This window comes from Pteropus medius, unplaced genomic scaffold, assembly GCF_902729225.1.
Source record: "Pteropus medius unplaced genomic scaffold, Ma_sr-lr_union100, whole genome shotgun sequence".
In the NCBI taxonomy this organism is placed as follows: domain Eukaryota; kingdom Metazoa; phylum Chordata; class Mammalia; order Chiroptera; family Pteropodidae; genus Pteropus; species Pteropus medius.
In genome coordinates, this window is record NW_024356397.1 from 1,426,239 (window position 1) to 1,453,764 (window position 27,526).

At 53.6% G+C, this 27,526-nt stretch overlaps 1 protein-coding gene and 1 long non-coding RNA gene across 6 annotated transcripts in view; one reads left to right on the forward strand and one right to left on the reverse strand.

Annotated features, from left to right (window-relative positions):
• LOC120602170 (uncharacterized) overlaps positions 1-6,731 on the reverse strand; it is a 10,004-nt gene extending 3,273 nt beyond the window's left edge. Inside the window, exon 1 of the long non-coding RNA XR_005652648.1 lies at positions 6,646-6,731. This is a non-coding gene — a long non-coding RNA (uncharacterized LOC120602170). The remainder of the gene's footprint in view (positions 1-6,645) is intronic.
• Positions 6,732-6,871: 140 nt separating this feature from the next.
• On the forward strand, positions 6,872-27,409 carry RARG (retinoic acid receptor gamma). 5 transcript variants are annotated; one of them, XM_039862346.1, is made up of 10 exons: positions 6,872-7,153; positions 7,914-7,980; positions 11,383-11,717; positions 22,448-22,596; positions 22,843-22,984; positions 23,651-23,811; positions 24,013-24,189; positions 24,585-24,789; positions 25,241-25,399; positions 26,146-27,409. In XM_039862346.1, exons 3-10 carry the CDS (start codon positions 11,534-11,536, stop codon positions 26,343-26,345), a joined length of 1,377 nt encoding a protein of 458 aa, XP_039718280.1. In that variant the 5' UTR covers positions 6,872-7,153; positions 7,914-7,980; positions 11,383-11,533; the 3' UTR covers positions 26,346-27,409. The 5 variants fall into 5 exon arrangements, with proteins under 5 accessions (XP_039718280.1, XP_039718283.1, XP_039718284.1 ...); XM_039862347.1 differs by having other exon boundaries at positions 6,902-7,153; positions 7,917-7,980; XM_039862349.1 differs by lacking the exon at positions 11,383-11,717 and having other exon boundaries at positions 6,901-7,153.
• The last annotated feature ends 117 nt before the right edge of the window (positions 27,410-27,526 follow it).

Sequence of the window (27,526 nt, forward strand, 5' to 3'; positions counted from 1 at the left end):
CCTCGCATTTCAGGCCTGCCCGGCAATGTTCTTCAACCACCCTCCTCTCCACTGAAAATCGTCCAACTGCACCAGACTAGGACATGTACTTCAAATAAGACGTGCGCTTTCATGCCTTCAGTCCTTTGTTCACACTGTTCCTTCTGCTTGGAGTGCCTTTTCTCTTTTTCCCACCTGGCAAGGTCCTATAGTCTCTGAAGTTTTCCCCTTTATTCAATCAAAAAGTATTTCTTGAGCTCCAGGAACCTGATAACTACCTAAGTAAGGACCCCCGCCCATCACTCTCCAGCCCTGATGGCCAGAATGGCTGCTTCAGGCTCCCAAACAGTCTCTGTAGGGGACTTGGAAAATAAGGAGGAGGAGGAGGAGGAGGAGGAAGAAGAGGAGGAGGAAGAGGAGGAGGAGGAAGAGGAGGAGGAGGACAAGCAGCAGCAACAGAAGTGCTCTGAGATTGAGCAAAGGATATGGTGGGAGCTGGCAGCTGAGGGAGGATGCCTGGGTGTTTTTAGACAGGGCAAGTCCCAGGCGTGGGTGTGGGGATGCCCGGCTGTCTCTGGGAGACTGACAACCAGCTTGGACAAGACAGCTAGGTTTCCTCTCTTATGGAGCTCCGATGAAAAGTGAGAGGTAGTGAGTGAGGAGTGGGGACCAAAACCAAAAAGGGTAAACAAACAAATATATTAGCTTATTTCAGAGCATGCAAATGGCAATGAAAAAAATGGTGATGTGATAAAGTGACTCAGAGAGATGGATCCATCAGAGGAGCAGCTAGACGGCCCCCAAACAGTCAGGTATGACAGCCCTTAAGGATTTTGAGAGAGACACAATCTGTCAAGCCCTGACAGACCAGGGGAAAGCCGCCTGAGGCCGAATGGAATCCAGGAGGCTGGGCTATGGAGAAAAATAAAGCTGAGAAGGGGATAATGAGAGATGGAGGTTGTAATCTAAAATTGGGTTATCAGGGAAAGTGCCACTGAGAAGTGACATTTTAGCAAAGACCTGAAGAAAGTGAGGGATATCTACTGGAAGAACATTCCAGAGGAGGGACAGCAAGGGCAAAGAGTAAAGCGGAGTCATAATGAGAGAGGTAGAGAGCAAGGCAGAGGCCTTGGGAGACACAGCAGGGACTTGAATCTTATTCCAAGAAAAAGGGAAAACCACTGAGGTGTTTTAGGCGAGAAAGTTTAGGGTCTTCTTGGTCCTACTCCTGCCCCTGGTTAGAATGTTCTGCTTCTTGTGTAACTGGTAAAACAATTTTGGAAAACAGTTTGGCATTACCTGATAAAATTGCGATTGCCTGAACATACACTGATTCTTAGTTTGGTAGCCTCGAGAATTTCTTACATGTGTGTACTTGGAAACATGTACAAGAATGTTCTTAGCAGAATTAGATAGCCTGAACTGAAAACAACTCAAACATCCACCAACAGTAGAGTAAAAAAAAAATAAACTGTGGTATATTCATGTAACTGAATATTATGCAACAATGAAAAAGACAATTATATGCAACAACTTGGATATATCTCACAAACAAAATAAGTAAGACACAAAAGAATAATACAGTATCATTCCATTTATATAAGCCTTGAAACAAGCAAAGTTAAGCAATTGTTTAATACATACATAGGTGTTAAAACTATAAAGAAAAACGAGGAAATAATGATCACAAAGGTCAGGATGGTGGTTACTTCTTAGGGGAGGGAAGGAATTATGGAAGAAACACATGAAAGTTTCTGAGGTGTAGGCAATACTCTCATTCTTGACCTGAGTAGCAGTTGAATAGGTATTTATTTTATTCCAATTTATTCTGTACACTGTTCATAATATATTTATATGCTCTTTCAGGAAAAGAAAATAAAAGTACCACTTCTTTTACTGCTCCATGCTGCCTCATCCAGATTATTATGTTGAAGTTAAATATTCCTAGTTCATACATCTTACATCAGACCTCGAGGACATCAATCTTCCTTGTATTTCTGATACCTATCATTGTCTGACATATAGCAGATCCCCAAAAACTGTTTGCTGAGTTAGACTGAATTGAATTCCCCCAAGTCTCTCATCCCATGGAGAGGCGGATAGCTGCAGAAGAGGAGGAAGCCTGCAGTGGTGAAGAGAGCTCGGGATCACCAAGACCTGGGTTCCCATTTCCTAGCTGTGTGATATTGGTCAAGTCACTTAATCTCTCTGGTTCTCAGCTCCCTATTCTATGAAATGGGGATGATAACTGCTACCTCTCTGTACTGCTGTGTGGATTAGATAAATGAGTAATATACAAATGTATGTGCCTAGCAAATGCCTGGAACATTTAGGTACTCAACAAAGAATAGCTTCCCAACCCTCTTCCCCCAGCCCCACACCTTTTCTTCAAAGGAGTCTGCTAGAAGGGGCAACCAGACATCAAAGATGGGCCCAGATCCTCAGGACTTCTTGAGGCTAAGGCTGGGATGTAGTCTGGTCAAGAGCTGGCAGACAGTGAGATCTGATTGAAGCTGAACAGATCCCAGGCAGTTGGTGGGAGCTGGCAAGGGAGATAAGACACCAGGGTCTGGGAGTTTCCATCCGGGGAAGTCCCAGGTGTGGGTGCTAGGGTGCCAGGGTGGCCCCACCCAATACCCTGGCCCTAGGGGATGTGGGCACAGGGAGGAAAGTGGGTCAGAGCAGGGCTGGAACTTAACCCCATTGGTCCTATGAACTTTTTGCCAACTCTGGAGGAGACACAGCCACAAAGAAGCCTGCTTCTTTCTCCAAAGGGCCCTCAGTTCCTTTTCTTCAGAAAGGAAGAACTTTAGAACCTTGAGATCTAGAAAGGAGGAACTGGAAGCCCCCCAGTGTACAGAGGAGAGATAATGCCCTAACTCCTGAATGGAGGTTCTGTACAAAACAGACTGCTACACCCACCCACACGGTGACTGGCAGACACCTGGAGCACTCACCTTACACACACTCTAGGCAACCGTGGAGGCAGACATGCTCCTTGCTCCTCATTCCAGGAGCAGGACAGGTCAGGGCTGGATCTGAGAGGGGGTGGGGTGTCTGGTAGAACAGCTCAGAGGAGCCTCTAGTGAGACTCCAGCTGGGCAAATGCAAGCATCCCTCACTCAGAGGGCTTTGCCAAAAACATGGGGCCTTGCTTTCCATTTATAATCTCAGGCCTAAACCTATAGATTCATCTTCTCTTTGTGCCTCTGTTTCTCTTTCTGGAGGAGATGAAGAAATGGATAGAATCATTCCAGGGCAGGTTTACCAGGTGTCCCAGGGTCCTGCTTTGGCCATTAGGAGGTACTTACCGTCCCTCCTTTGTGGCATATCCAAAGCTAGGTGGGGAGCAGGAATGGAAGGTCTCTCTTCTTTCTGGGGGAGGAGGGTGGCTGGGAGCCAGCACCCCAATTCAAGGGCCTTTGCACATACTCTTCTGCTGCCCTCCCTGCTCTCCACTCTTCCACTCACTCTTTCCCAGAAGCCTTTCTTGATCTCCTTGGCTGGGGTAAAAATGGCTACTATCCATTCTCATAGTACCTTATGCCTCTCCACACTGGTTATCACTTGCAGTTTTGTAAATTATTTGGTTAACATCTGACTGCTTCCCCGGCCTACAGGCCTGCAAGGGCAGGAACCATGTCTGGGTATTTCCCGGGCCTAGCACAGTGCTTGGCATACAGTGGATGCTTAATAAAGATTTGTTGAATTCATGAAAAGTACATGTTTAGAGAAGAAATTCCTAGAGTTGTTTAGGTTAGTTCTGAAATCCTGTGTTTCAAAATCAGGACCTTATTCTATGTGGGGATGTGGGCAGCACTGAGACTGGTAAGGACCTTCCACACACACACTTATTCACCAGGAGAGCCAACAAACTGGCAAGCACAGAATAGGCCTGGTACAAAGGGTGGAACTGAGCAAGGACCTAGGACAGGGCAGGCACCAGCCTTGGCACAGAGCAGGGGAGGAGATGAGAGAGGAAGGGAGGAAGGAAAAGGAGAAGACACGTGTTGTACAAAACATGTTTTCATCACACCCTCCTGGGTGCCCTGGTCTCCAAGCCCCGATGGCACTTCCGTGCCTTAATGATGTCCTTGGGGGTTGAAACGGAGCTCCCTCAACCTCCCGCAGACATCTGCCAGCCACCTCTGAGTATGGCATAAGACATCCTCCCCAGTACCAGACTGGGCAGGGGAAAACTATCTATTCAGTGTCCTGATGCTGATGGGGAGAGGGCGAGTGAAAATTTGGGATGGGGCAATATAGCAAAGTCAAGGCAGGTGGGACAGGTATATGGATCCTTTCCCTCTCACGATCTCTCATTCTAGTCTTTGTGATGAGGGGAGCAAAGGAAGCCTATTCCTAGGGCCCCCAAGATACTATTTCTCGAAGTTGCCAGGGTGACCAAGTAGAGCCACCACAAACAGAGCAAAGCCTAGAAATAAAGATGACCCAAGAGAAAGAGAAATGAGGGGAACTCTCTTCACCAGTTTCCAGAGTGGGAGGCCCTCTTCAGAAGCCTCCTCCTGAAATCCCTGGATAGAAGACTGGCTCCATTGCAAGATGGAGAGAAGAATCTGAAACCTTCCAAATGCCTCTCTTCCTTGTTTCTTAGTCCTGTCTCAGCACTTTGTTTTGACTTCCAAACTGCTACAGCCACTAGACAGACCCCAGTCACTGGGTCCTGAGGAGGCCTGGCAATCCTGAAGGGCGGGTCTTCCTGGGCATCGCCTCCTGGCTGCTGTCCCTGGCTGGGGACCGAAGAGGTTTCCAGAAGGGCAGAGCCACAGTTACCAAGGTGGATGGATAGACGAACATTTACTAGCAACAAGGACAGGGGCAGACAGACTAACCAGAACAAAGAGGAGGGCAAAGAAATGGAATTCCAGACCTGCTCTCTCTTTCTAGGTGATTCTAAGTGTTTTGTCCCCCATTTTAGCTTCCCTGTCCCCATTTGCTACCCTAATTGCATAGTCTCAGAGCTCTTGGCCTGGAGACCAGCCCTTGAACCTCTCTAAGAAGGAGAAAGGGAAGAATTGAAAGAAGAGAAACCTAGCAGGGAGAGACCAAGCAGACAGAGTGTCACAGGAGTTGGGAGGTGGTGGTTCCTGGTTTTGTGTTAAGATGCCCAGCTAGGGGCCTGGGAGGGAGTGGCATCCTCGCCTGGTTCATGAGGACAGGAGACTCATTCACTGTAAACCAAGTACAGATGTGCAGGGCGGGGCGTGGGGAAGCGGGGAATCAGGGCCACATTCACAAACCGCAGCTGGGCCCATCCTCCAGCTGCCACCCCCAGGGCAGGAGGGGTTAACTCTGCAGCCTCCTGGCAAGATCCCTGCCACACAGGCAGGGTGCCATCCCACCCCAGCCTGGAAGCCTGGGTCCAACTCCCTAACACCTGCCCCTCCCACACTGCTGAGAGCTGCTCCCAGGGTAACCAAGCAAAGTCAACAGCAGCCAGGCCACCTGGGGACGGGACCCTGGAGTACCTATTCCCAGCTCTTCCCACCCCTGGAGTGAAAGGGAGGGCCTTGTCTGCCCCCCATTGACGTCTTCTGTTCTCCAGAGATAGCCATAGTATGCCCCTTCTTTCCCCCTCTCCTTCATCTGACTCTGGCTACCAAAAGTGGCCTTTTTCAGAAGGGAGGACACTTGGCCCTCAGGGTGGCAGCGAGGACAGAGCAGAGTGATTCCAGTACGGAAAATGTGATGTGATCAGAAGTCCATGTCTCCATTGCTGGCCACCCCCGGGGATTGCCGAGAAGGTCCTTTGGGTGCCTCTTTCCAGCCTAGCCCAGCCTCTGCTACTGCTGCCCTTCTCCACTTTCTCACTCCCACTCCTAATCCCTGTGGGACTGCTTAAGGTCCATGCACAGAACTTGGACTTCAGACCCCTTCTTTTCTCTCGCTCTGTCCTCAGTAGAATAGAGACTGATACCCTGGGTTCCCATTCTAGGGCTGACAGTCTGTGGTGGTCATGATAAAGTCAGAGAATGTCTCTCTCAGACACTAACTGATTCTGGGTGAGCATGCGCACGCGCGCGTGCGCGCACACACACCCAGAGTCAACCACATTCGTGGCGCATCTACCAGGCAGGCAAGCGCTGGTTAAGGCAGACACACACCCTGGGCTAGGGCTTTCTCCCTCACACCCAGCCCAAGGCTCCTCCCACTCCCAGCACAGTTCCTCTTGCCCTCCTCCCCAGTCTCTCCCCCTCCAGATCCAAGCCTAAAGATGGGGATAACTTTGGCAGCCGGGGAGCCAGCTGCCCTAACTCCTGGAGCTTATTCAAGGCAGGGTGAAAGGGAGGAGGTCTTTGAGCCCAGGCCTCAGCACCCCTCGCAATCCCCACTAGTTAAACCAGTTTGCTCCTGGGACCAAAGGACCATCTAGGGTAGGCAAGGGGAAGCAGAGACTACTTTGCTCTGCAGACGAAAGCTAAGCAAAGGGCAAAGACTGTGGCATCTGCTCTGGCATACCCCTGCCCTATCACTCCACCCCTTGGAGCAAGGGGATACAGCTCCCATTGCCTACTCTGGGGAGGTACCAGAGACTGGCCTCATTCAACCACAGCCTGACCAGAGAACTCAAACAGTACCCTCAGATGGCAGGAAGGGGGACAGTGCCAGAGAGAAAGGGTGGCATCATGGGCCCAGGACACTGACCTCTTCTGCCAGCCTTGCCCGGCCTCCCCGGGATGGAGCCACGGAAGCCCAGCAAATGGGAGGGGCAGAGAGACCCAGGCGTCCCGAGCCGCCCCGCCCAGCCCCCCTCCCACCACCCCCCGCCCCCCAGCCCCAGGGCACCGAGGAGGGAGCCGGGCAGGGGCAGGAGGCAGGGGAGGGAGGAGCGAGGGCGGGAGGGGGAGGAGGGAGCCCGGCTGGGAGAGGAGGTGGGGGGGTGGGGAGGGAGAAAAAGAAAGAAAATATTTTCCGTGTCCCCGCCTGCAGAGTCAGTGTGCGGTTTGGGAGAAAATGTGTCGGATATTTTGGGGCGGTCACGTGGGCGGGCAGGCTCCGAGAGGCCCCGGGACAGTCCCAGCCTAGAGCCCGTGCCCCCCCAAAGCCCCCCATTACTCCGAGCCTCTGACACTGCGACGCTCCAACCCCGCGATCGCCCTACGCCGGGACCTCGGGGCTCCACGGCCTCCCTTTCTCCTCCTTTCCCCTCCAGGTGAGTCAGGAGGGGGAGCAGGCTCGCCCGCCCGGACGCCTGGGTCCTCCAGTGAGGTGGGCAGCGGGCGGGGGCGCCGAGGAGGACGCCAGCTCTTTTTCTCCCAGGGTTGGTCAGGCTGTCAGAAGGGTTTGAGGGTAGCTTCCTGCCCCGACTTAGGGGTCAGTCCTGATGTGGGAAGGGAATGGGGAAGATCTGAGACAAGCAGGGGCTTGGCTGGGCTTTATCGTTGCTCCATTTGGGTGAGGAGTGAGGGAGAGCATTTGAGGAAGAATCTTCAGCCAGAGGGCTTTTAGCCTAAGTTTATACATAGAGTGTGAGGGAAGATAGGGTTCCCTCCTGTGAGGAAAGACCACTGCCTGCCCTCCCTCAGGATTCCCCTGGGAGCCTGAGGGGTGGATTTTTGGTCCAAGCTAGTCCAAGTTGCTCCTTCCCTAGTGGAATGGAACCGCTTGGACATCAGCAGGGCAAGGAAAGGGGTCCCTACCAGAGTGATCCTGGCCTTCTGGGTCCAAGGGTTTGGAGGGACAAGTGGATGGGATAGGGATCTTTGAAGTTTCCTTGAACCACAGTTTAGGATTCCCCATCTCTAGATGTGAGTGTGAGTTTTGGCTCCCTCCAGCTAAGGTTGGGGTGGGGGGGATCCTTGGATGTATTCTTGAGGGGAGCCCAAACAGAACAAAGGAAGAACAGGAAGACTGGGGCGGGGACCCAGGAGTCCTGGTCTGGAGCCCCACTGACGCTGTCTTTCTGTCTTTAGCAGTTACAGTCCAGTCCCCTCAACCTGACCCAGTATGTAGGAGGGAATCTCTGCAGGTGGCCAGAGGGTAAGAATGTGCATTGTTGGGGGTGGGGGGACAAGGGAGCCTGAGGAGGGGTCTAAAGAGCAAGAAGGAGAGATGACTGTGCCCTTTTGGGGACCACATCCAGGCAGTTGCAATCCCAGTCTTCAAGTCTGAGGCTCCTGCCTTTAGTTACTCCTCAGATACTGAGATGGTGTTGAGGACCACAGGCAATGTCTCACATCCTTAAGGCAAGAAGAAAGAGGATAGGGGAGAGGGCAGGAGATAGTGTGCCTGGAGCTTGGGAATCCCAAATAGACAGACAGACAGACAGACACACACACACACACACACACAACGGAGGCTGTGGCTTAGAGCCTGGTAGGCAGCACAGTGCACACACCCACCGGCACACCCCCCACCCCTGGCTCAGAAAGCCACCTAACTGGCACCTCCAGTTCCCCCCTCTGCCCCACCCTGCCCATGCCCTCTGATGCCCACACACATTCCACTGGCATTGCCTGCCTGCCTGCCTCCTGGGCACTGCCCCTCCCTGGGGCCAGTGGGGTAGAGGGAGGGCACCTGGGGATGAGAGGTGGAGACTCAAGGGTCTGGACTCCTCCAAGGGTGGCACAAAGCCAGAAAAACGAGGCCCACTGCTGCCTCCTGGAGAGCAGGCTGGGGGCCCAGGCTAGAGCAGAGGATGCCTGGGTTCTCCGCCCAGGCTGGGGATGGGGTCATGGAAAAAGGTGGTCGTGTTTATACAGAGGGGAGGGGGGCAGCGGGTGGAGAGCAGCCGACAAGAGCAGCTTTGTTCCAGACTCTGGAGCCAGTAGGGCAGCAGGGAGACGCCCCCACCTCCATCCGGAAGCCCCCTTCATCCATGCCCTCCCTTCAACTCCACCTCAGCTCTAAGAGAAGCAGCTTTGTATGGGCCCCTTTCCCCTAGTCAGTCCCCGCTCAGTCTTAGGTGGCATCTTGGGAGAAGTGTTCTTCTCTTCCATAGGTCTCCAAAAGACCCAAGGCATCCGGGTCCCTAGTTTAGGATATCCTTTTACTCTCTGGACCACAGTCTTCCATTCCTTGGACCCTTTCTCCGCCCTGACTTAAGACCCTCCCCTTCCCTTCCCAGCCAAGCAGAGAAACCAAGGCTCAGAAATAGGATGAATCTCTTTCTCCTTGTCTTCCCTCAACTCTCAAGTTCCTTCTCTGAGACAAGATAGAAGGAAGGCCAGGGAGAGCTGGGCTGTCCTTCACTCCTTATAGCTTCATTCCTTGGTAAGGACCAGGAGTCAGAGATATCCCTCTCTAAGACCCCCTCCTCCCAAATCCTCCTGCCCTATCCTTAAGCCTCTGTTTACCATCTGTAGGTGAGGAGCGGACAATGAGGCCTGGAGCACAGAGTGGGTCCCCAGTCCAAGTCAGGTTGGGGAAGATGGGGTGGGGGAGGCTCTAGTAGTGCCTCACCACCCATTGGAAAGGTTAATCTACCTGGAATGTAGCCCAGCCTGTTGAGCTATGGCCCAGGGGCCTCAGGGGCCCCGGACTCCTGGCTCTACCTGGGCTTAATCAGGGATGAGGACTTCAGGGAATAGGGGAAAGAAGAGGAGTGGGACCCTGAGGGCTTGAAGCTCAGACTTTTTAGGGCCTGGGGAGACACTGGGCTGAAGAATCTGAGGCTGCTAGGGATATGGGTGTTGCCTAGTAAAGGGCAAGGGCTGCTTCATGCATTGAGACTGAGCGAAGGGTGGTGGTGTTGGGGGTCTGAGTTCCTATAACCGCCATGACAATTTACCCTTAGGAGCTTAAAGGCCAAAGGAGATGAGAAGTAGAAAAGGAAGAAAGAAAGAAAGAGGGAAAGAAGGAAAGAAAGGGAGGGAGGGAGGAAGGAAGGAAGGAAGGAAGAAGACAGTAGAAAGAAAAAAGACAGTAGAGGTACACAGACTGAGAGATATTGACCTTAGAAGGAAAGAGATGCAGAAATACCTATCCCCTACCTCTTAGCCTGCCTGCCCTGTGGTCTCTATGTGTTTTACTCTCTTTTGGTCCTTCTCCACCCTTTTTCACCTCAGTCCATCATGGTTCTGGCTGGTAGAGGAGGTACCCAGGCTGGGGTAGCTCTCCTTCCCCAGCACCTAGCTCCTTAGAGAGGTGGGTGGTTCTGGGGCTCCTGGGAAAGCCAACCTTTCCCTTGTCAGAGCATCAGGAGAGGAATTACCTGCCTAGCCCTAGGATTCCTATTTCCTTTCTCCCTCTTTCTCCTCCTTCTCTCTTGGGCTCAGGTTAAAAATCTCAGGAGTCAAGCTACATTTGAGGGAGGGGAGTATGTAGGGAGGGCTTCCTTGAAACAGAGAGAAAAGGAGATGGAGAAGAAAAGTAAGCTGAGGACAAGGAGAGGAACTCTCTGGCATCATCCCTGGTCCACTGTGGGGCTTCCATCGACATCTGTGGATTTGAAGTAGAGGGTGCAAGAATGGTTAGGGAGAGAGATATAACTGGAGAGAGAGATAACTGGAGGCAGAAAGAACTAGGAGTGGAAACTGGGATAGGGAATATTGAGGAAGACAGAGAGAAGGAAATGCTAATTAAAAGAGAGGTATGGAGGAAGAGAAGATACAAACAGAAATAACATGAGACATATAGCATTCAGCATGTGCCCTAGAATATTCTAAACACTTTACATATGTTAGATCGTTTAACCCTTATGAAGTGGGCCCTATTTTTATTCCCAATTGACAAATGAGGAAACTGAGGCACAGAGAGATTAAGTAACATGCCCAAGGTCCCACAGCTAGCCAAGTGGTAGGGATCAATTTCAGGAAGTCTGGCTCCAGAGTCCATGTTCCCAACCATTGCACTATACTCTCCAGAGAGGTATAGGGCCCCAAAGTTACAACAGAGATATCCTTGCTTTCTCTACAATGGTAGAGAGTTTGAATCTTGACTCTACCACTTACAGCTCTGTGATTTTAAGCCAGTCACTTAACCTCAGTTTTCTCATCTGTGAAATGCTTTTGTTTATTTATTTTATTATGGTGACATTGGTTAACGAAATCCAGTAAGTTTCAGGTATACAATTTAACAGTAAGGCATATATTCATCTGCAAAATGGGAATTATAATTCCTACTTCATGAGATTGATGTGAGGGTTAAATTCAATGTCTAGCCCAGTTGTGGTGCTTATTGGTCACTTTTCAGCTTAAGAGCTTTCTTTGCCAGGAGTCCTAAGACCATCATTCACCTTGGAAACCCAGTTTACCTTTCCTTGAAAAGGTTCTTTGAGCCTGCCTAAGCATCTGCCCTGCCTTCTCCCCCTTGGGCTCTGAGCCAGGGCAGTATAAACCCTAGCAGCACAGAGGGAAGAGACTTCAACTGAGAGAGGGCCATGGGCTTGGAACATCAGAGTGATCATTCTCTCATCCCTCCTTTTCTTCTCTTTCTCCCTAGGACTCTTGGAGATCCAGTGGGCAGGCCAGGAAGGGCAGGCACGGAGCCTCCCAGGCTAGGGCGGCAGTGGGCATGGGCAGGGGCTGTGGCTGAAGACCTCCCTTGCCCACTGCAGACCCCAGGGGATTCAGCTTCCCATACTGCAGCTGCCATGGCCACCAATAAGGAGCGACTCTTTGCGGCGGGTGCCCTGGGGCCTGGATCTGGCTATCCAGGGGCTGGCTTCCCCTTTGCCTTTCCAGGGGCACTCAGGGGGTCTCCACCTTTTGAGATGCTGAGTCCTAGCTTCCGGGGCCTGGGCCAGCCTGACCTCCCCAAGGAGATGGCCTCTCTGTGTGAGTTTCATATATATTGGGGGATAAGGGCAAGTGAAAACAGGACATTTGGAGGGTGGGTGATATAGAAAATTGGTACTCCAGTTAGGAAGGCAGGCAGGGATGGGGGTTTGATCTAATGGAGTAGTCGCCAGGGGTGGCTAGAAGGGGATCTAGATGTGGAGCAAATGGAAATGTTTGCAAATGAGAGTTCTTCTGCTGAAATAGGATGGGAAAGTAGCATGCCTAAATTTGGGGGGAGGGGTCTATGTGCCTCTTGAGTGAGTCAACTAGTGGAGGAGAATACCTTTGTACAGGAGCCAAGGAGGGGTTCTGCTAAAGTCTGAGGCTGCTGTTGGCATGTAATGGGGGGTGCGGGGAGCTAGGCTGGGAAGTGGAGGAGTCTGGGAGGTCAATCAGCTGGCTCTGTGATCAAGAGGTGAAACTGTTCTGAATTAGGGGAGGCTGCAAAAAGAGGATTGGAATCTAGTGCCAGGTGCCCAAAGATGTGTGGGGTCGAGAAACTCTCCTATTGGTTCTGGAAAGGGTAGAAACAGCTGCAAGGAGGTGCCTCTTGCACCAGAAGTAATCCAGGGAGGTGGAGGGAGTGTTCCAGAAGCATCCTCCCTATCATCCATGTGGGTTCTGGACTCCTCCCCTCCCTCTAGGTCTGGCAAAGTGCCCACGTGCTGTGCAGATCCCTACTTGTCCCTCAGGCTTGCCCACTTTAAGTTAAGCCTTTGAGTGCTGACAGCAGGCAAGCCTTAGGCCTCTCCTCTTCCCTCTGGATCCCCTCTCCTCTTGCCTCTGGATTCCTTCTCCTCCCACTTGGTAGTCGTTCTTCCCAACTAGGCCATCAGTGGTATGGGTGCCATGAAGTGGAAGGCTGGGATGCTGGGCTTTGTGGGGTGAATGGTCAGCATGTGAGCTGGTGTAGAGAAGGCCTTACCTGGAAAGAAGGGGAGGTGATAGAATGAGAGACAGAGAGCAGTTCCAGAGAAACGGAAACAGATACAAGAGGAAAAGACAAAAAGATAAAGACACATCCTTTATAGTTCCACAAGCTTGGAGAAAGAAGGCAAGGTGGGAGAGAAGGGGGCCTACCTTTTAGGGAGGACAATTGGAGGGTTGTGAGGATGTATAAAGGGGTGACTAGACGGGGCTGGCGGCTCTACTGGAAAGAGCATGCTCATCTGGAGAAGGTGTGTGTTTGTGTGTGTGTGTGTGTGTGTGTGGACCATATGCAGTTGTGTGTGCACAGCATGTCCTTGAGACTGCTCAGATACAGAATTCCAGTGTGTGCAACAAAGAGTCAGTGTGAGGAGTGAGGCGGGATTTAATAGGGCTGCTGACGGTGTGTCTGGTATTGGTGAGCCCTGCCGGTGGCAAGTCTGTAGTCCAACAGGGGTTATTTGGGTGGTGTGCAGGTGAATAAGAGAGCACAAAGCTCCCCTTTTTGGAAACCTCAGCTGGGCTTCCCCTACCTCATTTACACCCCATGAATCTATCCTGGGGCCTGGGGAAGTGAGAAGGAACCACCCTCCCCCTATGAATGTACTTCTTACAGAGAACCATACAGCTCAATACCTTGGGACTTTATTTTCTCAGGTTCTGGGAGAGGCAACGAAAGGCGCAAGGGAGGGAGAGGAGAAAGAGATTGGTAGTGGGGAGAATGCTGAGAGTCATAGCCAGTCCTCAGTGAAGTTCTCCTTGTGCCCCTGTGCCCTCGACACACTGAGATCAAGGGCAGGGTTCAAAGTGAGGTCAAGGTAGGGAAAGGGGGTCAAACTGGGCTTTATCGCCAAAGCCTGCCCTGAAGGAGAAGGGCTGAAAAGAGAACTCCAAGGGAGGAGCCAGAACCAGAGCAGGTAGCTGGGGAGGGTGCGGCTGACAGTGGGGGACAGGCCTGGGCAGAGAGGCAGTGGCGGGGAGGAGGAGAAGGAAGGCTTGGGTCCAGACAGCTTGCATGAGAGTGGGGCATGCAGCACCTGGGGTAAATAAGAGGGAGACAGAGGGGAGGGGAAGGGATCCTGGAGTCTGAGAGACCTCCCACAGTGGGAGATCAGCAGAAGGGTGAGATGAGAGTGTGATCTCTTATTTCTGAACCAGTGTCCCTTTTGGGCTGGAGTCATTTAATGGAGACGGAGGAATTAGAGGCCAGAGTCTGATGCTAAAGCCACACTCACCTTGAATCTGTGTCTCTCTCTTCACTCTCTGTCTCTTAGTCTATGGGAGGGAGGGTGGTCTATGAAGGAGGCTGAATTTCTCCCTGGGGCTGGTTCCTGGATCCTATGATGGGTCCCTAGCACTTTGGAGACATCCTGTTGATAAGGGACATCTTGTTCCACCTCCTGGGTTCTCCAGGGGCCTGAGTGGGTGAGGCAGGCATCTCAGAACCGTGTGGTGGAGGAGGGGAGAGGTAAGGGGAACATGTGCTGCCAAGGCAAGCACGGGCTTGTATGCATGGGAAAGCAGAGGTGGGTGTGCGTGCTCACACATGTACATGAAACCCTGGTGTCTGTTCTTACTGATGTGTTGTATGTTTGCTTTATCAAGACTGCAAGGAACAGAGTGTGATAAGAGGAAAAGGAAGCCTTGTCCTCCTTCCTCTCTTGAGGTGATATATTTATCTATGGTCCTGAGAATCTAGCCATGTTTGTCCTCTGAACTTGGTGAGTTTTCCTGGGGCAAGAAGCCCAGACTGTACCACATTAAGTCACATGGAGAAACTGAGGGCAGGCTGGCATAGGAAGTAATAGAGTTCTACTTAAAACTGAAAAAGAGACACAGAGACCTAAACAAGATGAGAGAGAAATACACAGGCCAAAAGGCACAGACAGAGAGAACCCAGACGCTGGGAGAGGCTAGGAGAACAAGCAGGCGGGTGAGGGTGGTGAGCAGGCGGCAGTAAGGCCTCCTCCAGGAAAAAACCCAGCCCACTGCCTCCTTCCCCTCCCCTCCCGATCTCTCTTGCTCAGGCTCAGGCTCCAGCTCCGGCCGACACAAACGGGGCTTTGATTGCAACAGGAAACCTCTCTGGCGGGGGGGAGCCGGGCAAGCCGCCGCTGCTGGGGCCCAGGCTGCACCCCCCTCTCCTGGCCCCCTACCCAGTCCCAGCCCCCATCCTGCCAGCACTCCTCACATCCCTGCTTTGGGCCTCAGTCTTTTATTCACACCTCTCTATTCCCCCAACTCTTTTGCTGCCCCCTCCCATTGCCCTTCAGGTGGGACTCCTAAGTTAGGACTTACCCTTGGGGTGGGGCCTTCTTTGCTTTGAAATGCTTTGAAATGCCCCCTCTTCAGTTTTTTTGAGGGAAGGTTTTGGAAGAAAAGGCAAATTTAGCATGAGGAATTTAGAGCCAGTTACCCTCAAGCCCCATCCAGAAGGTGGCAGGAGATGGGGAAAGAAGGGGTGCATAAAGAGTTAGCTCTCCCCTCCCTCCACTGTCTCTCATTGGCCAAATTCATTCTTGCCAGAGTGGTAGAGGCTCTGAGGGGTGGCCATGCAAGACTCTTGAGTGCTAATAGCCTGGTTAGTGGGGGAAGGGTGCACTTCTCTTTGCCTCTTGGGCCATGCCTTTGTGGGGCTCTAGCTGGGAGGGGTACGCCTTGGTGGTGGGGATCATAGGAAAGGGGGTGAGTCAGGCAGCAGCCCCCCTTCATACTCCCACCAGGCTGGTGGAGAACATCTGTTTCCCATGAAATGCTAGAAGGCTAATGGGTCTAATTGCTGCAATAAGGGCTGGGGAGACTGGGGAAAAGAGGGGGCACTAGAGTCCCCCATTCTCTTACCTTCTCCTCAAGGCTGTACTAAGACTGTCTAGAATGGGGGGTTAGGTTTGATAGGAAGGGTGGGCCTGACACCCTTAATGCCTGGTCCCTTATAAGCCTCCCTCTTCCTGCAATGCCTGGGAAGCACACACAGATGGGGTGATGAGGAATGGGGTGCATCTGGTAAAGAGAAAGGGGGGGGCATTGAGCACTCATGACTTCCTGGAGCCCTCCCCCCACTCCTCCTGTGCCCCACTTCCAACCCCCCTCCTTGTGGCCTGGCCACTTCTGGTTCTAATTACCAACCAGGCAGGCCTGACTTAATTGGGACCTTTCAGATTTCAGAGGGGGAGGGGTAGGTGGGTGGGTGGGGACTGAGCCTGGAGTTGACTAATCAGGGCTCCTTTCCCCTTGTTTTTGGGGTACACCCCATTTTGCACTTAATTTTTTTTGCCATTAGCCAGATTCTGATTCAGAAGTCTATCACCCTTTTTTTTTCTTTTAGGTTGGGGGATGGCCGGATTAGAAATGGGGTATTTGGGGTTAGGGGCAAGAGCAGGGAGCTCACGCTGAGTTGGAAAGAGCTCTGCATTCCCTCTTCATCTCTGTTCCAAGACCCCAAGTCAGCCTTGCCACCCCACGCCCTCCCTTCAGCAAGCCGGGCCCTCCTCAGCTCTGTCCTGCCTCGGTCCCCGGCAGCCACCCCGGGGCCCTCCTAACCGTCTGCCTTCCCTTCCCTCGCCTACTCTGGCACCTCTTCCTGCTCTTTATTTTTCCAAACTGGCGCCCTACTCCTGCAGCACCCTAGTGCGCCCCCCACCCGGTACAACAGATTCTTAGAAAAGAGTGCCCCGCCCTGGCCCAGCCACAACCGCCAGGCGGGGAAGGGGCCGGGCCGGGCGCAGCTCCCGCTTCCCCAGCGCTGCCCGAGTGAGCCGCGCTGACAGAGCCGGCTGGGCCGGCCCGCCGGGCGGCCGGGCGGCCAGGCGGGCCGCGGGCGGGGCGCGGAGGAGGGGGCGGTTTCCGGGAGTCGCCGCCGCTGGCGCTGTCCCGGGGCCAGGGTCCCCATTTGGCCCGGCTCGGCAAGGGCAAACTCTTGACGTGGCCAAGTTCCCGCCCACTCACCCCCTTCTCCGCCGGGCGAGGGCGCTCAGTGCCCGGCAGGGGCAACCGAGAGAATAGGGAAGCGGCCCTTAGAGATCTGAAGGACACTAAGTGTGGCACTAAAGGGAGAGGGGGCGGTTATTGCCAATGGCGGGGATATTTAATGGCTGAGAAAAGTTAATGCCAGACTTGCAGTTATTGCCGAGAGGGGCATTTGGCAATTTGGGGCAATTGGGGGAGGGGAGTTGGCACGCAGGAGGGCAGTTTCGTCTAAGGCTCAGCTGAGGCTGTAGGAACAGGGGTGGTAGTTTTGTGTTCTAAAAATGAAGTTAGGGTCGAGGAAGGGGCATTGAGAGAGGCAGTGGAAGCGCTTAGGGAGTGTCCGTCGCGGGATGGGGACTTGGAGGAAGGTGGCTGGGGACGCCGCGGAGGTAGGACAACCCAGGCTAGGAGGGGTAGACTCCAGGCAGCGCTGGAGGGGGCGGGGGGGACTCCGCGCCGGCGCTGGCGACTGCCTGGGCGGGGTGGGGCGGGGCCGGGTCAGGAGGAGGTAAGCGCGCCCGGCCACCCGCCCCGAGGGGGGTTCCCGGAGAGTTCACGGCGGGAGCGCGCTCCGGCCCTCCGACCGGGGGCGGGGAAGACGGGAAGGAAGAAGGAGGCCGCGCGCGCGGAGCCGCAGGAATGTACTGTTGGGCCCTAAAGCGCGCGCGCGCGGAGGGAGAGGGAGGAGCCAGGCCTGGGAACCAGGGGGTGGAGGTAGCGCAGGTCTCTGGGCTCTGGAGAACTGCCGCGCCGGGAACCTCCTGTCCTCCTCTCCCCAGTCATCCTTGACACCCCTGCCTGTATTGAGTTGTGTGAAAAAGGGAGTGTTAGGGGTGAGGGACAACTCGAAAGGAAATGCATGTGTTTGGTTCCTCCATTCCTTCCCTCATCCCCGACCAAGGCATGCGCCTAAGTGCAAATGCTTGCAAAGCCTCCCAGGTTGGAGAATGCCTGCAAGCGTTCTTGCAAGCAGGTGTGCTTACACAAACGTGTGTGCATCTATGATCTTATGTGCGTGCAGATATGCATGTGCATTATTGCTTATTTGCAAATCGTGACGCCTGCCAAGATAAATGCATGCACGGATGTGTGTCTAAGCAAGCAAGCGAGCCGCGGTGCGAGTGTGTATATGTAATGTGTGTGCGCTCCACTCCCAGCTCTGCTCATCTCGGTGCCCGGCCCCCTTCGCTCTCCAAGCCCCACCCCCCACCCCTCCGGGCTTCGCTTTTACAAAAGGTCTCCCCAGTGCTAGCCGCTGAGGCGCCCAGAGTGAGCCGGAACGCTGGAAGCGGCTGCCCCGGCTTGCGCCCCGCCAGTCCCTTCCCCTGCTGGGATCCCCGTCTTCCGCCCACCGCTACCCCGTACAGCCCGCGCCCTATGCTAGCCCTCCCCCTCCCCCCTCCAGGAGCGGGGCGCCGCTCGGGGAGGAGGGGGAATCGGCTGCGGGTCTTTGGTGTTCCTAGCACCCAGCGTCCCTCCAAGCTGGGTCGCGATGTACGACTGCATGGAAACATTTGCCCCGGGTCCGCGACGGCTGTACGGAGCGGTCGGGCCCGGGGCCGGCTTGCTGCGCAGAGCCACGGGCAGCTCCTGTTTCGCTGGACTTGAGTCTTTTGCCTGGCCGCAACCCTCCAGTCAGCAATGTAGGTACCCGAACCCGGGGGTGGGGTGTGGGGTGCAGGAGGGGCAGTGGCTCACTCTTCCATATGTAAAAGGTGGAACTGGGGTGTGAGCGGAGATTCTGATTCTATGCGAGGGCGGGTGTATAGGAAAGAGAGGTACTGGCCCTTTAAACGTGGGGGCCTCAGCGACTCCTTTGGGTGTGTGCAGTAGTGTTTGGAGTGTGTGGTTTTTATGGTGGGTGTTTAGCTAGGATCTGTGGTTGATGCCACTCCAGAGTTCCTGGGGATAGGGAGAGACCAAGGTGTGTTGGCAGTCTGTGCGCGCAGTCCGTGGCCCTAGGGGGATATGGCACCCAGGACCGTGGGTGGTGTTTGTAAAGTCCATGTGGGAAGTTGGGAGTGTAAAAAGTATTATTTGCAGAGCGTGTGAATCCCAGGAGTGTGCAGCGCCTTGTCTAGGCGGTGTGGGTGTGAGTGAAGGGGTCTCTCCAGGCAGTGTCGCCCCTCGATAGCGTTGGCAGGTCTGCATGGCCCTGTGTAGGGATGTTTGTGGCGTGAGGCCGGGAGGGCGTGTGCCCCTGCGTGGCTGCGGGGGCGGCTTTGGAAAGTGCTGTGTTCGAGCGTGCATCCTGTGTGTTCTCGGTATAGGGTGGAAGGGGTGGTGCACACAACCCGGTGAAGGCTAGGCTCTGGCGTCTCCCTCCCCCATTTTAAAAGAAACATTTGGAAATGTGTATAAGGTTGTGTGCAGAGAGATGACTTTTTCCTATGGCTTCAACACACACAACTTCAGTAGGAAGCGAAAAGTTTGAAGCAAAGTCTGTGTGTGGTTGGGGGTGGCCTGGAGGTGGCACGGGGGTGGGGAGTACATCATTGGGTCCCCAAATACCCATCTTCTCCTCTCTATGAAATGGGAGATGCCAGGCCTGGGGCCCTGGAACCCCTTTCCAGAGCGGTAATAAAAAGCTGGGGATTGAGAGGCAGTAAAAATGAAGTCCAGATGAGAGGCGGCTTTGAAGCCTGGGCCCAAGTGCCTGGCGGGGGTGGGGTGTGGGGAGGAGCGGGTAGGGAAGCCTGGAACCCCCGAAATTAACCGGGGCCGGACCGCTGGCCATAGCCCAGTAGACGCCAGGGAATAGGGGCTTTTGGGGCACACTGGGAAGGGCTGGGTGTGGCTGGGAGCATGCTACCGGGTCACAGAGCCCCTCGGTGCCAACGCCGCTTCACCTCCTTGGCACTCAGCAGCGCTGTTTACGAAGTTCTGTTTTTTTTTTTTTTTTGTTCCAGGATAGAGCCGCTCAGATTTAACTACCAGGAGACTGAAAGAGGGAGGTGGCAAACAGGAGACAGTACTTTAGGATGGTGGGGTGGAGGGGGGTGCAATAATAAAAAGTGTGGCATTTAAAGGAAGGAGAAAGCATGGAACTATTGCTTTGCATCAAATCCTTGTGAATCCTTAACCTTCCTCTCCTTGCCCAATAGGATGTGGATTTGGGGTATGCTGGGAGAGGTGTTGAGGTGGAGAAAATCTCCCAGGAAGGGGTTTTGTTGAGGCTGGGTAGGTACCCCTTGTTGTTTTTTTGTTTTTTTAGGCCTATGGAGGCCCCTTGCACTTGTTTTTGCATTTCAATTTAGACCAATAATTTTGGCCTTTAGGGTCTTGGTAGACTTCATGCCTGGTCCACACAGTTTTAGAGAATGTTGTTTAGACCTGGGTGTCTAAACCAGGGAAGGAAAAAGGTCCTTTGAGAGGAGGGCCATGTGGTATGTTTGTGCATGTTTGGAAGCTTCAGTGTCCTGGTGCTGTGTTGGCAGGCCCTGGTGTTTGTCTGGTAGCAGAGCTGATCAGTTGCAAATGTGAAGTGGAGCACTGGGTGTTGTATGTCCGCTTTGTGACTTGTGTGTCCACTTCCACAGGGTGGTTGGAGTCAGTGTGCCCTTATGCCACCTGTGCCGGGGTCTGGTTGTGGTATAGGAGCCCATTGGTGATATGTCTGCTTCGGTGCCCTGGGTATCGTTGATGTGAAAATGTGTGGCTCCTAGGTGGTGTGTGGCAGATTGTGAGTCCAGGCTTCTCAGCCCTGGGCCTCGCAGCTGGGAGCGTTTACAGCCGGTTATAAAGAGTTTGTTTGAAGCTCCGCTCAGCCTGGCCAGGAATTTCCTCAATTTCAGCAATTTGGGCTTTAAAAGAAGAAAAACCCAGAGCCCACCCCCTTCTCCTCAGCAGGAGCCCAAGCCTAGCCCAGAAGCTGCATCCCAAAGGTGGGGGCTTGGCCCCAGACTGAGAAGGGGATCTGAATTAAGTTGACCCAATTCACTTTCCTTTGCCCTTTGCCCACTGGTCTGTACTTTAGGGTTCAGGGAGTGGGGGGTGTGCCAGAGGGGTGCTAAGAAGAGGTAACAGTGCCACTTAGACAGGAAAAGCTGCCCCTGGGCCTGTCTCCTTGTGGCCTCCAGTCTTATAATTGGCTGGCACTGCCCCATTCCAGTCTGACCACACCTAGGCCCTTTCAAAAGAGAGGAAATGAGGCAGCGCTCTGTGGGCAGGGAGGGTGTCAGCAGTCAACACCACCCCACACAGTGGCCTGTGGCAGCACTTGTGCCCTTAGAGTATACCTGGAGGGATCCTGAAAGGCATTCCATCTGGTCCCACATCTCTTAGCCCCAGCCCCCTCAGAGTCTTCCTCCCCAGTCTGAAGAGACTTCAGCACCCTTCTTTCCTCCCCTCTTCTCTCTCCTTTTTTATTGGGGGCTCTCCCTCCAACAGGATTCTTATGTTAATTGAGTGTCTGCATGTGTTGGGGGGTGGAAGGGCTTCTCTTCTGTGGGGTGGGTGGAGCTAGCCCTGGACCGGCATCTTGGGTTTTTCTTCTGTCCTTCTGGGGCATGGGGTGGACTTCTGACCAGGTGGGCTGCAGCGGGTTAGAAGGAAGAAGGTGTTCATGAGGTGGGTGTGTGGGACACTCCTTACGGAGGGTCTTAGGGTTTTCTTGCAATCTTTGGGCTCTCCAGCTTTGGGGAACAGGTCCTACGAGTTGAATAATTTATAGATTTTTCCAGCCTCTGAAGGTCAACCAGGCACCCAAAAAAGGTTTACTTAGCAGCTTGCTAAATTGAGGGTATCCTCTTCACACACTGTGTGGTGTGGTGTGGTGTGGTGTGGTGTGGGCTGAAACCTCTTTTGAGCTGTAAACGGGTATTTGTGGGGAAGTTTAGGAGTGAAGACAGGCTCAGAGAAGGTCCAGTAATAGCTCCCCTCCCCCATCAGCCCTGTTTACCCAGTGTCACCTGACTTCTCCAGTTTGCTACACCCCCAACAGCTTCTAGACCTGAGAATCTAAGCAAATATCTCAGCCTCTCCTTTCCCAACTTCTGTGAGTTTCAGGTGAGATCTAGTTGGAAGACCTGAGAGCCTTGGCTTCACTGTCAACTGGCAGTGTGGCACTGGGCTCGTCCCCCTCTGTTGGCCCCAGTTCCTTAATGTGTAAAATAAAACTGTTGCATAGTTGCATAGTTTCTAATATACTTTTCTGATACCTCTGTCCCATTTGCTCCACTGTCTCAGTGGTTTCTGGGGAAAATGACATTGGCAGTTATTTGGTGGGCACTATGAGAGGGAAAAGCTTGAGGATTATCTACCTTGTACTACTAGAGAGAAAATGAGGTCCTGTTCTACCTACTGAGTAGCCTAGTAGGTCACTTAGCCAAGTGCTGGCTACAGGTGGCCTGTAATGGCCTATCACCCCTAGATCTATTGCCTCATGAGGAGGAGGATGGTGGAAAGTAGATTATCTGACAACTATCAATTGATGTGATAAGGAGTGAGTAAAGAGTTCAGGGCCATGTACCATAACCCCTGCACCTACCCACTTTATATCTGGGGAAAATGAGGCCCAGAGACGTTAACTTCCAGGATGGCCTTGGCCTGGAATTTGGAGATTTGAACAGTGTCGTGTAAGCCGTGGGCTGGCATTATTGTGAAGGGAGATGGCTAGGCTGTGGGAGGTGCAGTAATAGTGGTTGTTTGGGGGTTTCTGGAAGTGTGTCCTATGGAGCCATATGTGGTCGTTGGCACTTTAAATCACTGTGGTTGTGATGGTATCGCTGCTGAGCAGAATGAAGTGGGAATGGGTGTGTGTGTATGATGAGGATGTCTGGAGCTCTGAGGGGTCCTTCTCCTCCAATCCTCATATCATACTGCTTGCCCCCCAGCGGTGGAGACGCAGAGCACTAGCTCGGAGGAGATGGTGCCCAGCTCGCCCTCACCCCCACCACCTCCTCGGGTCTACAAGCCGTGCTTCGTGTGCAATGACAAGTCCTCTGGCTACCACTATGGGGTCAGCTCTTGTGAAGGCTGCAAGGTGTGTACATGGTGGGGGTGGATGCATAGGGCATCCAGAGTTACCTGGTGAGATCAGATATCAGGAACCAGAGCAAAGGGGTGATGTGCTGTGTGTGAGTGGGCATCCCTCTGGGGTAGGAGGGGGATGCTTTGCACATAGGTGGTTAATAGATTGGGTCAGGCCTGGGGCAACTTGCAAGGCCTCTGAGAGGCTGGTGCTCTCAGTACCCTGCTTCACTGACACTCCTCTATCCCCAACTACCAGGGCTTCTTCCGACGCAGCATCCAGAAGAACATGGTGTACACATGTCACCGCGACAAAAACTGTATCATTAACAAGGTAACCCGGAATCGCTGCCAGTACTGCCGGCTACAGAAGTGCTTTGAAGTGGGCATGTCCAAGGAAGGTAGGCCCTGAGAAGGAGCACTCCTGTCCTAGCCTGTGGTTGCCACCTTTTCCCACTGGCCATCCCCATTCCCCTGACCTCTGAGATCTAGCTTGCCCTGGGGTGCTGCCTCCTCTCTGGTCAGTCCTATTTGATAGCTCCATTCACCCAGGAAGCCCCACCCTGCCCATTCACCCATCTCAGAGCTTAATTAACCCTTCCTCTGAGTGTATGAATGGAGTTACCATCTCACATTCCCCTGTTTCATGGAGAAGTGAGAGGAGGGCTTGCCAGTCCCTTCCCCTGCTCCCAGGACCGAGCCTGAGGTGGATCTGGGGTGCCCCCCTCCCCTGCGCCATTGTGCTGCCAAGGCTATAAGTGGATATCCTGCCGCCTGCATATCCTGCTCCCCCCTCACACCCCAGCTCCTGCAGGGTGACAGGAAGGGCAGGATGGAGCCGAATGGCCTGGGGAGGGAGCAGGGGCTGTAGGCCCTGGGTGGGGCTAGGGAGAGCCAGCCTGGAAATGGGAGCTAATGTAGGAGATAGGGAAACTGAGACACTGACTAGAATCTCAAGGTGAATAGATGTTCATATAAGGACTGAGCACATTACATTAGGGTGAAAGGGGATATCCAGAGGGAGGTTCTGAGAGTCCTGACCCACTCTTTGCTCCTCCACCCCCAAGCTGTGCGGAATGACCGAAATAAGAAAAAGAAAGAGGTGAAAGAAGAAGGGTTGCTTGACAGCTATGAGCTGAGCCCCCAGTTAGAAGAGCTCATCACCAAGGTCAGCAAAGCCCATCAGGAGACCTTCCCTTCGCTCTGCCAGCTGGGCAAATACACCACGGTGAGGAGTGGGCAAGGCCCCAGTGAGGGCAGGGGACCATTCACTTTGGGGAATGGGTAGGGGTTGTGTAGGAAGCCATGATCTGGTGCTGAGGACAAGGAGGGCATCAGAATGCAGAGGGGAGTGTTTGGGGTATTGGCAGAAAGAAGACAGCTTGCAGGGCAGATCTTAACCTTACATTTTCTCCTGCCCTCCCTGCAGAACTCCAGTGCAGACCACCGGGTACAGCTGGATCTGGGGCTGTGGGACAAGTTCAGTGAGCTGGCCACCAAGTGCATCATCAAGATAGTGGAGTTTGCCAAGCGGCTGCCTGGCTTTACAGGGCTCAGCATTGCTGACCAGATCACTCTGCTCAAGGCTGCCTGCCTGGACATCCTGGTAAGTTAATAACCCCATAGTGTGTCTTTGGCCACAGCCTGACCCTCATATGAGACCAAGGAGTTGGTCCATACAAAGAATTCATTCTCTCACCTCCCCACTCCAATCTGGGACTCCCCAAATCTCCTCGAAACTCAAGCCCTTTTTGTCTTAAACCCTACCCCTAAGACCTGATCCTAGACTTCTGGACACCTTGCCTCCTTCTGACTTCTGTCCCTTCTCCAAGCTTCAGATCTTCCACGTCTCTACCTTTTTCTCCCCATGCCTGCTTCAGGTTGCTCTCCTTCTGGACCTAACCTCTTCATTTTCCATGTGCATGTCATTCCTTCTTTTCCCCACCCCCATATGTACCCCTCTCCAGAGACAGCACTAACCCTCCCTCTGTCCACCTCCAGATGCTGCGAATCTGCACAAGGTACACCCCAGAGCAGGACACCATGACCTTCTCCGATGGCCTAACCTTGAACCGGACCCAAATGCACAATGCTGGCTTTGGTCCCCTCACAGACCTTGTCTTTGCCTTTGCCGGGCAGCTTCTGCCACTGGAGATGGATGACACAGAGACAGGGCTGCTCAGTGCTATCTGCCTCATCTGTGGAGGTGCGAGGGAGCCCCCTGGTGTTTGCTTGGTTTCCTCTCCCAGCACATCTCACACCTGATTTCTGACCAGGCTGGAGACCTTTGTCTCTCCCCTTGGGATTGTTGTATCTGGCCCCATCCACAGACTTCTTAGATCCAATGCAGGCTCCCCGCAGCCTGGAACATAGGACTAAAAGGGGTAGAGGCAGGGGGAAGCTAAAGAGATCCCAGACACTGGTGCTGACGTAGGGATCTGAGCAGGAGTGACTTACCAGAGCAAACCTCTTACTAAAGGAGAGAAGGTACAGGGCTTGGAACAGGGAAGATGGCCCGGGTAGGTCTCAGGGAAAAACAAGTGAGGGGCTGGTGGGACAAAGTTTGGGGCCTGGAGGCAGGGCCAGTTGTGGATCAGCTACTTGTCACTGTCCTCTCCACATCTTCCTCTCTCACTCCAGTGTGCTTGTCCTCATAGATCGCATGGACCTGGAAGAACCCGAAAAAGTGGACAAGCTGCAGGAGCCACTGCTGGAAGCCCTGAGGCTATATGCCCGCCGGCGGCGGCCCAGCCAGCCTTACATGTTCCCAAGGATGCTCATGAAGATCACTGACCTCCGGGGCATCAGCACCAAGGGTTAGTCACGAGTGAGCCTGTCCTCTCTCTTCCTAGATGTGCTGGACAGGTGGAGACAAGAACAGAGTGGATGAGAACCAGGAAGCCTACACTAGAAACTAGCTCTGTCACATGCTAGTGGGGAGACTTTGGGCAAATTCCTTTACTCTTTGTGCCTTGTTCTCCTGCTTATACTTAACCTCATGTTATTGTAAGGACTAAACAAATTAACAAACAATGGGCTTAGAACTGCACTGAATTAAAAATTCAGTTGCAGTAGCCATATTTCAGGTGTTCAGTACCCATATGTGGCTATGCCTACTGTATTAGACAGAGCATATATTTCCATCATCACAGAAAATTTTACTGGAAAGTGCTTGTTTAGAAGGATGCTTGGAAGATAGTGTTTGATAAGTAGGTACAAGTGTTATTAAGAATGGGCATAGGAATAATTGGCAAGCTCTGGATATTAGAGGGTGGAGTGCCTGGGAAGTGGGGCTGGAAGTTGGGCACAGTGTGATCTTTGAGAAGACAGCCTGATAGAACAAATGGGCAATAATTTGGCAGAGGAGACATATAGAGGCTCCAGGCAAAGGAGTGGTCCCCAGGAACCCTAAATTAAGGAGAGGGTGAGCTGGGACAGAGAGGTGGCAGGCTTGTACTGGGAGCCCCCAGAGGGGAGTCATAGGGCAGCTGAGAAAGGTCAAGGAGGCAGCCTCAAGGCATGTGCCTCTGCCCCGCTGAAACTCTTTGCTCCTTCATTGCAGGAGCAGAAAGGGCCATTACCCTGAAGATGGAGATTCCAGGCCCGATGCCTCCCCTGATCCGAGAGATGCTGGAGAACCCTGAAATGTTTGAGGACGACTCCTCGCAGACCGGTCCCCACCCTAAGGCCTCTAGCGAGGATGAGGTTCCTGGAGGTCAGGGCAAAGGGGCCCACAGCCCCCAACCTGACCAGGGCCCCTGACTTCCCCTGCCATGGGGGTTGGGGCTCCAGGCAGCAGACTGACCATCTCCCAGACACTGCCAGTGACTCGGGGAGGACCTGCTCTGCTCTCTCCCCACCCCTTCCAATGAACTCCTTGTTTTTGCCAAAGTTTCCAGGGGTGCCTCTGTGTTCATCCCCTTCCTCCTCTAACTGGCTCCCTCTCCAGTGTCGGGGGCCTGCCCTGCTCCCACCAGGAAAGAGGGCAGAGGGGTGAGCCTCGGTTTGGACTCTAAAATCTCAGCACTGCCCCTCAGATAGCAGGGTCTCATTCCATAGCCCCTTTCTCTGCCAGGTGCTTAGGCCTCTGGGAGCAAACAGGAACACTAGAGACCAAAAGGGGGGCATAGGGGGAGGGCTGAGCCCACCCTCTTGCCGCTGCCCTTGGTGCCTAATGCTGCGTAATGCACCTGCCGGGTGCAAGCTGCCCTCTGTGCCCCATCCTCATACCAGGTCAGGGTGGGGCAGGCTGGGCCCTGCATTTCTGTGGGGAGCCAGAGGGTGAAAGGGACAGATGCAGGTCCATTCTGCACCTCTTTCCTTGGGCTCAGAGTTTACCTTGTGCCCTCGGTTCTAAGCCCCTCCCCAGCCCTGTCGTGTGCCTTGGGCTCCCCCTGCCCCCCATCTCAGCCATCGGGGTAGGGACTCCTACACTACAGAGGGGCCAAGGGACCCCTCTCCCCCTAGTGCCTTCCCCACCCCGACCCCAAGAGCAGCTTGGCCTAGGGAGAGGGGGTGGATGCTGCTTAGCTGATCCTGCCCTGACCCAGAGGAAGCCTCTATTTATTTATTAGCTTTTGTTTACACCCTGGAATTGACCCCTTCCTCTTGGGGTCTTGGGAGGGGGAGCCCAGGGCCCCTGTAACCCCTCCCTTCTTCCAATCCCCAGTTTGTATTTAGCTGCCAAATAAGATTCCCACTGGCTCCCCTTTTTCTCTGGGGGGTCAGGGTGCTGTCCCCTCCCCTCTGTTTACATCTATCCTCCACCCGCTGTATCGCATATTGCTGAGTTTTCTATTTTTGCAAAATAAAGTGATGGAAACTCATGGGATGTGGCTACCTGGGAGAGATGGTGGTGGGGGAGAGGACCAGCTGACCTAGAGAGGGCCTGGGTGAGGAGGGGGAGCTCCTAATCTACTAGATTTTGCAGTTTTCTTAGTGGG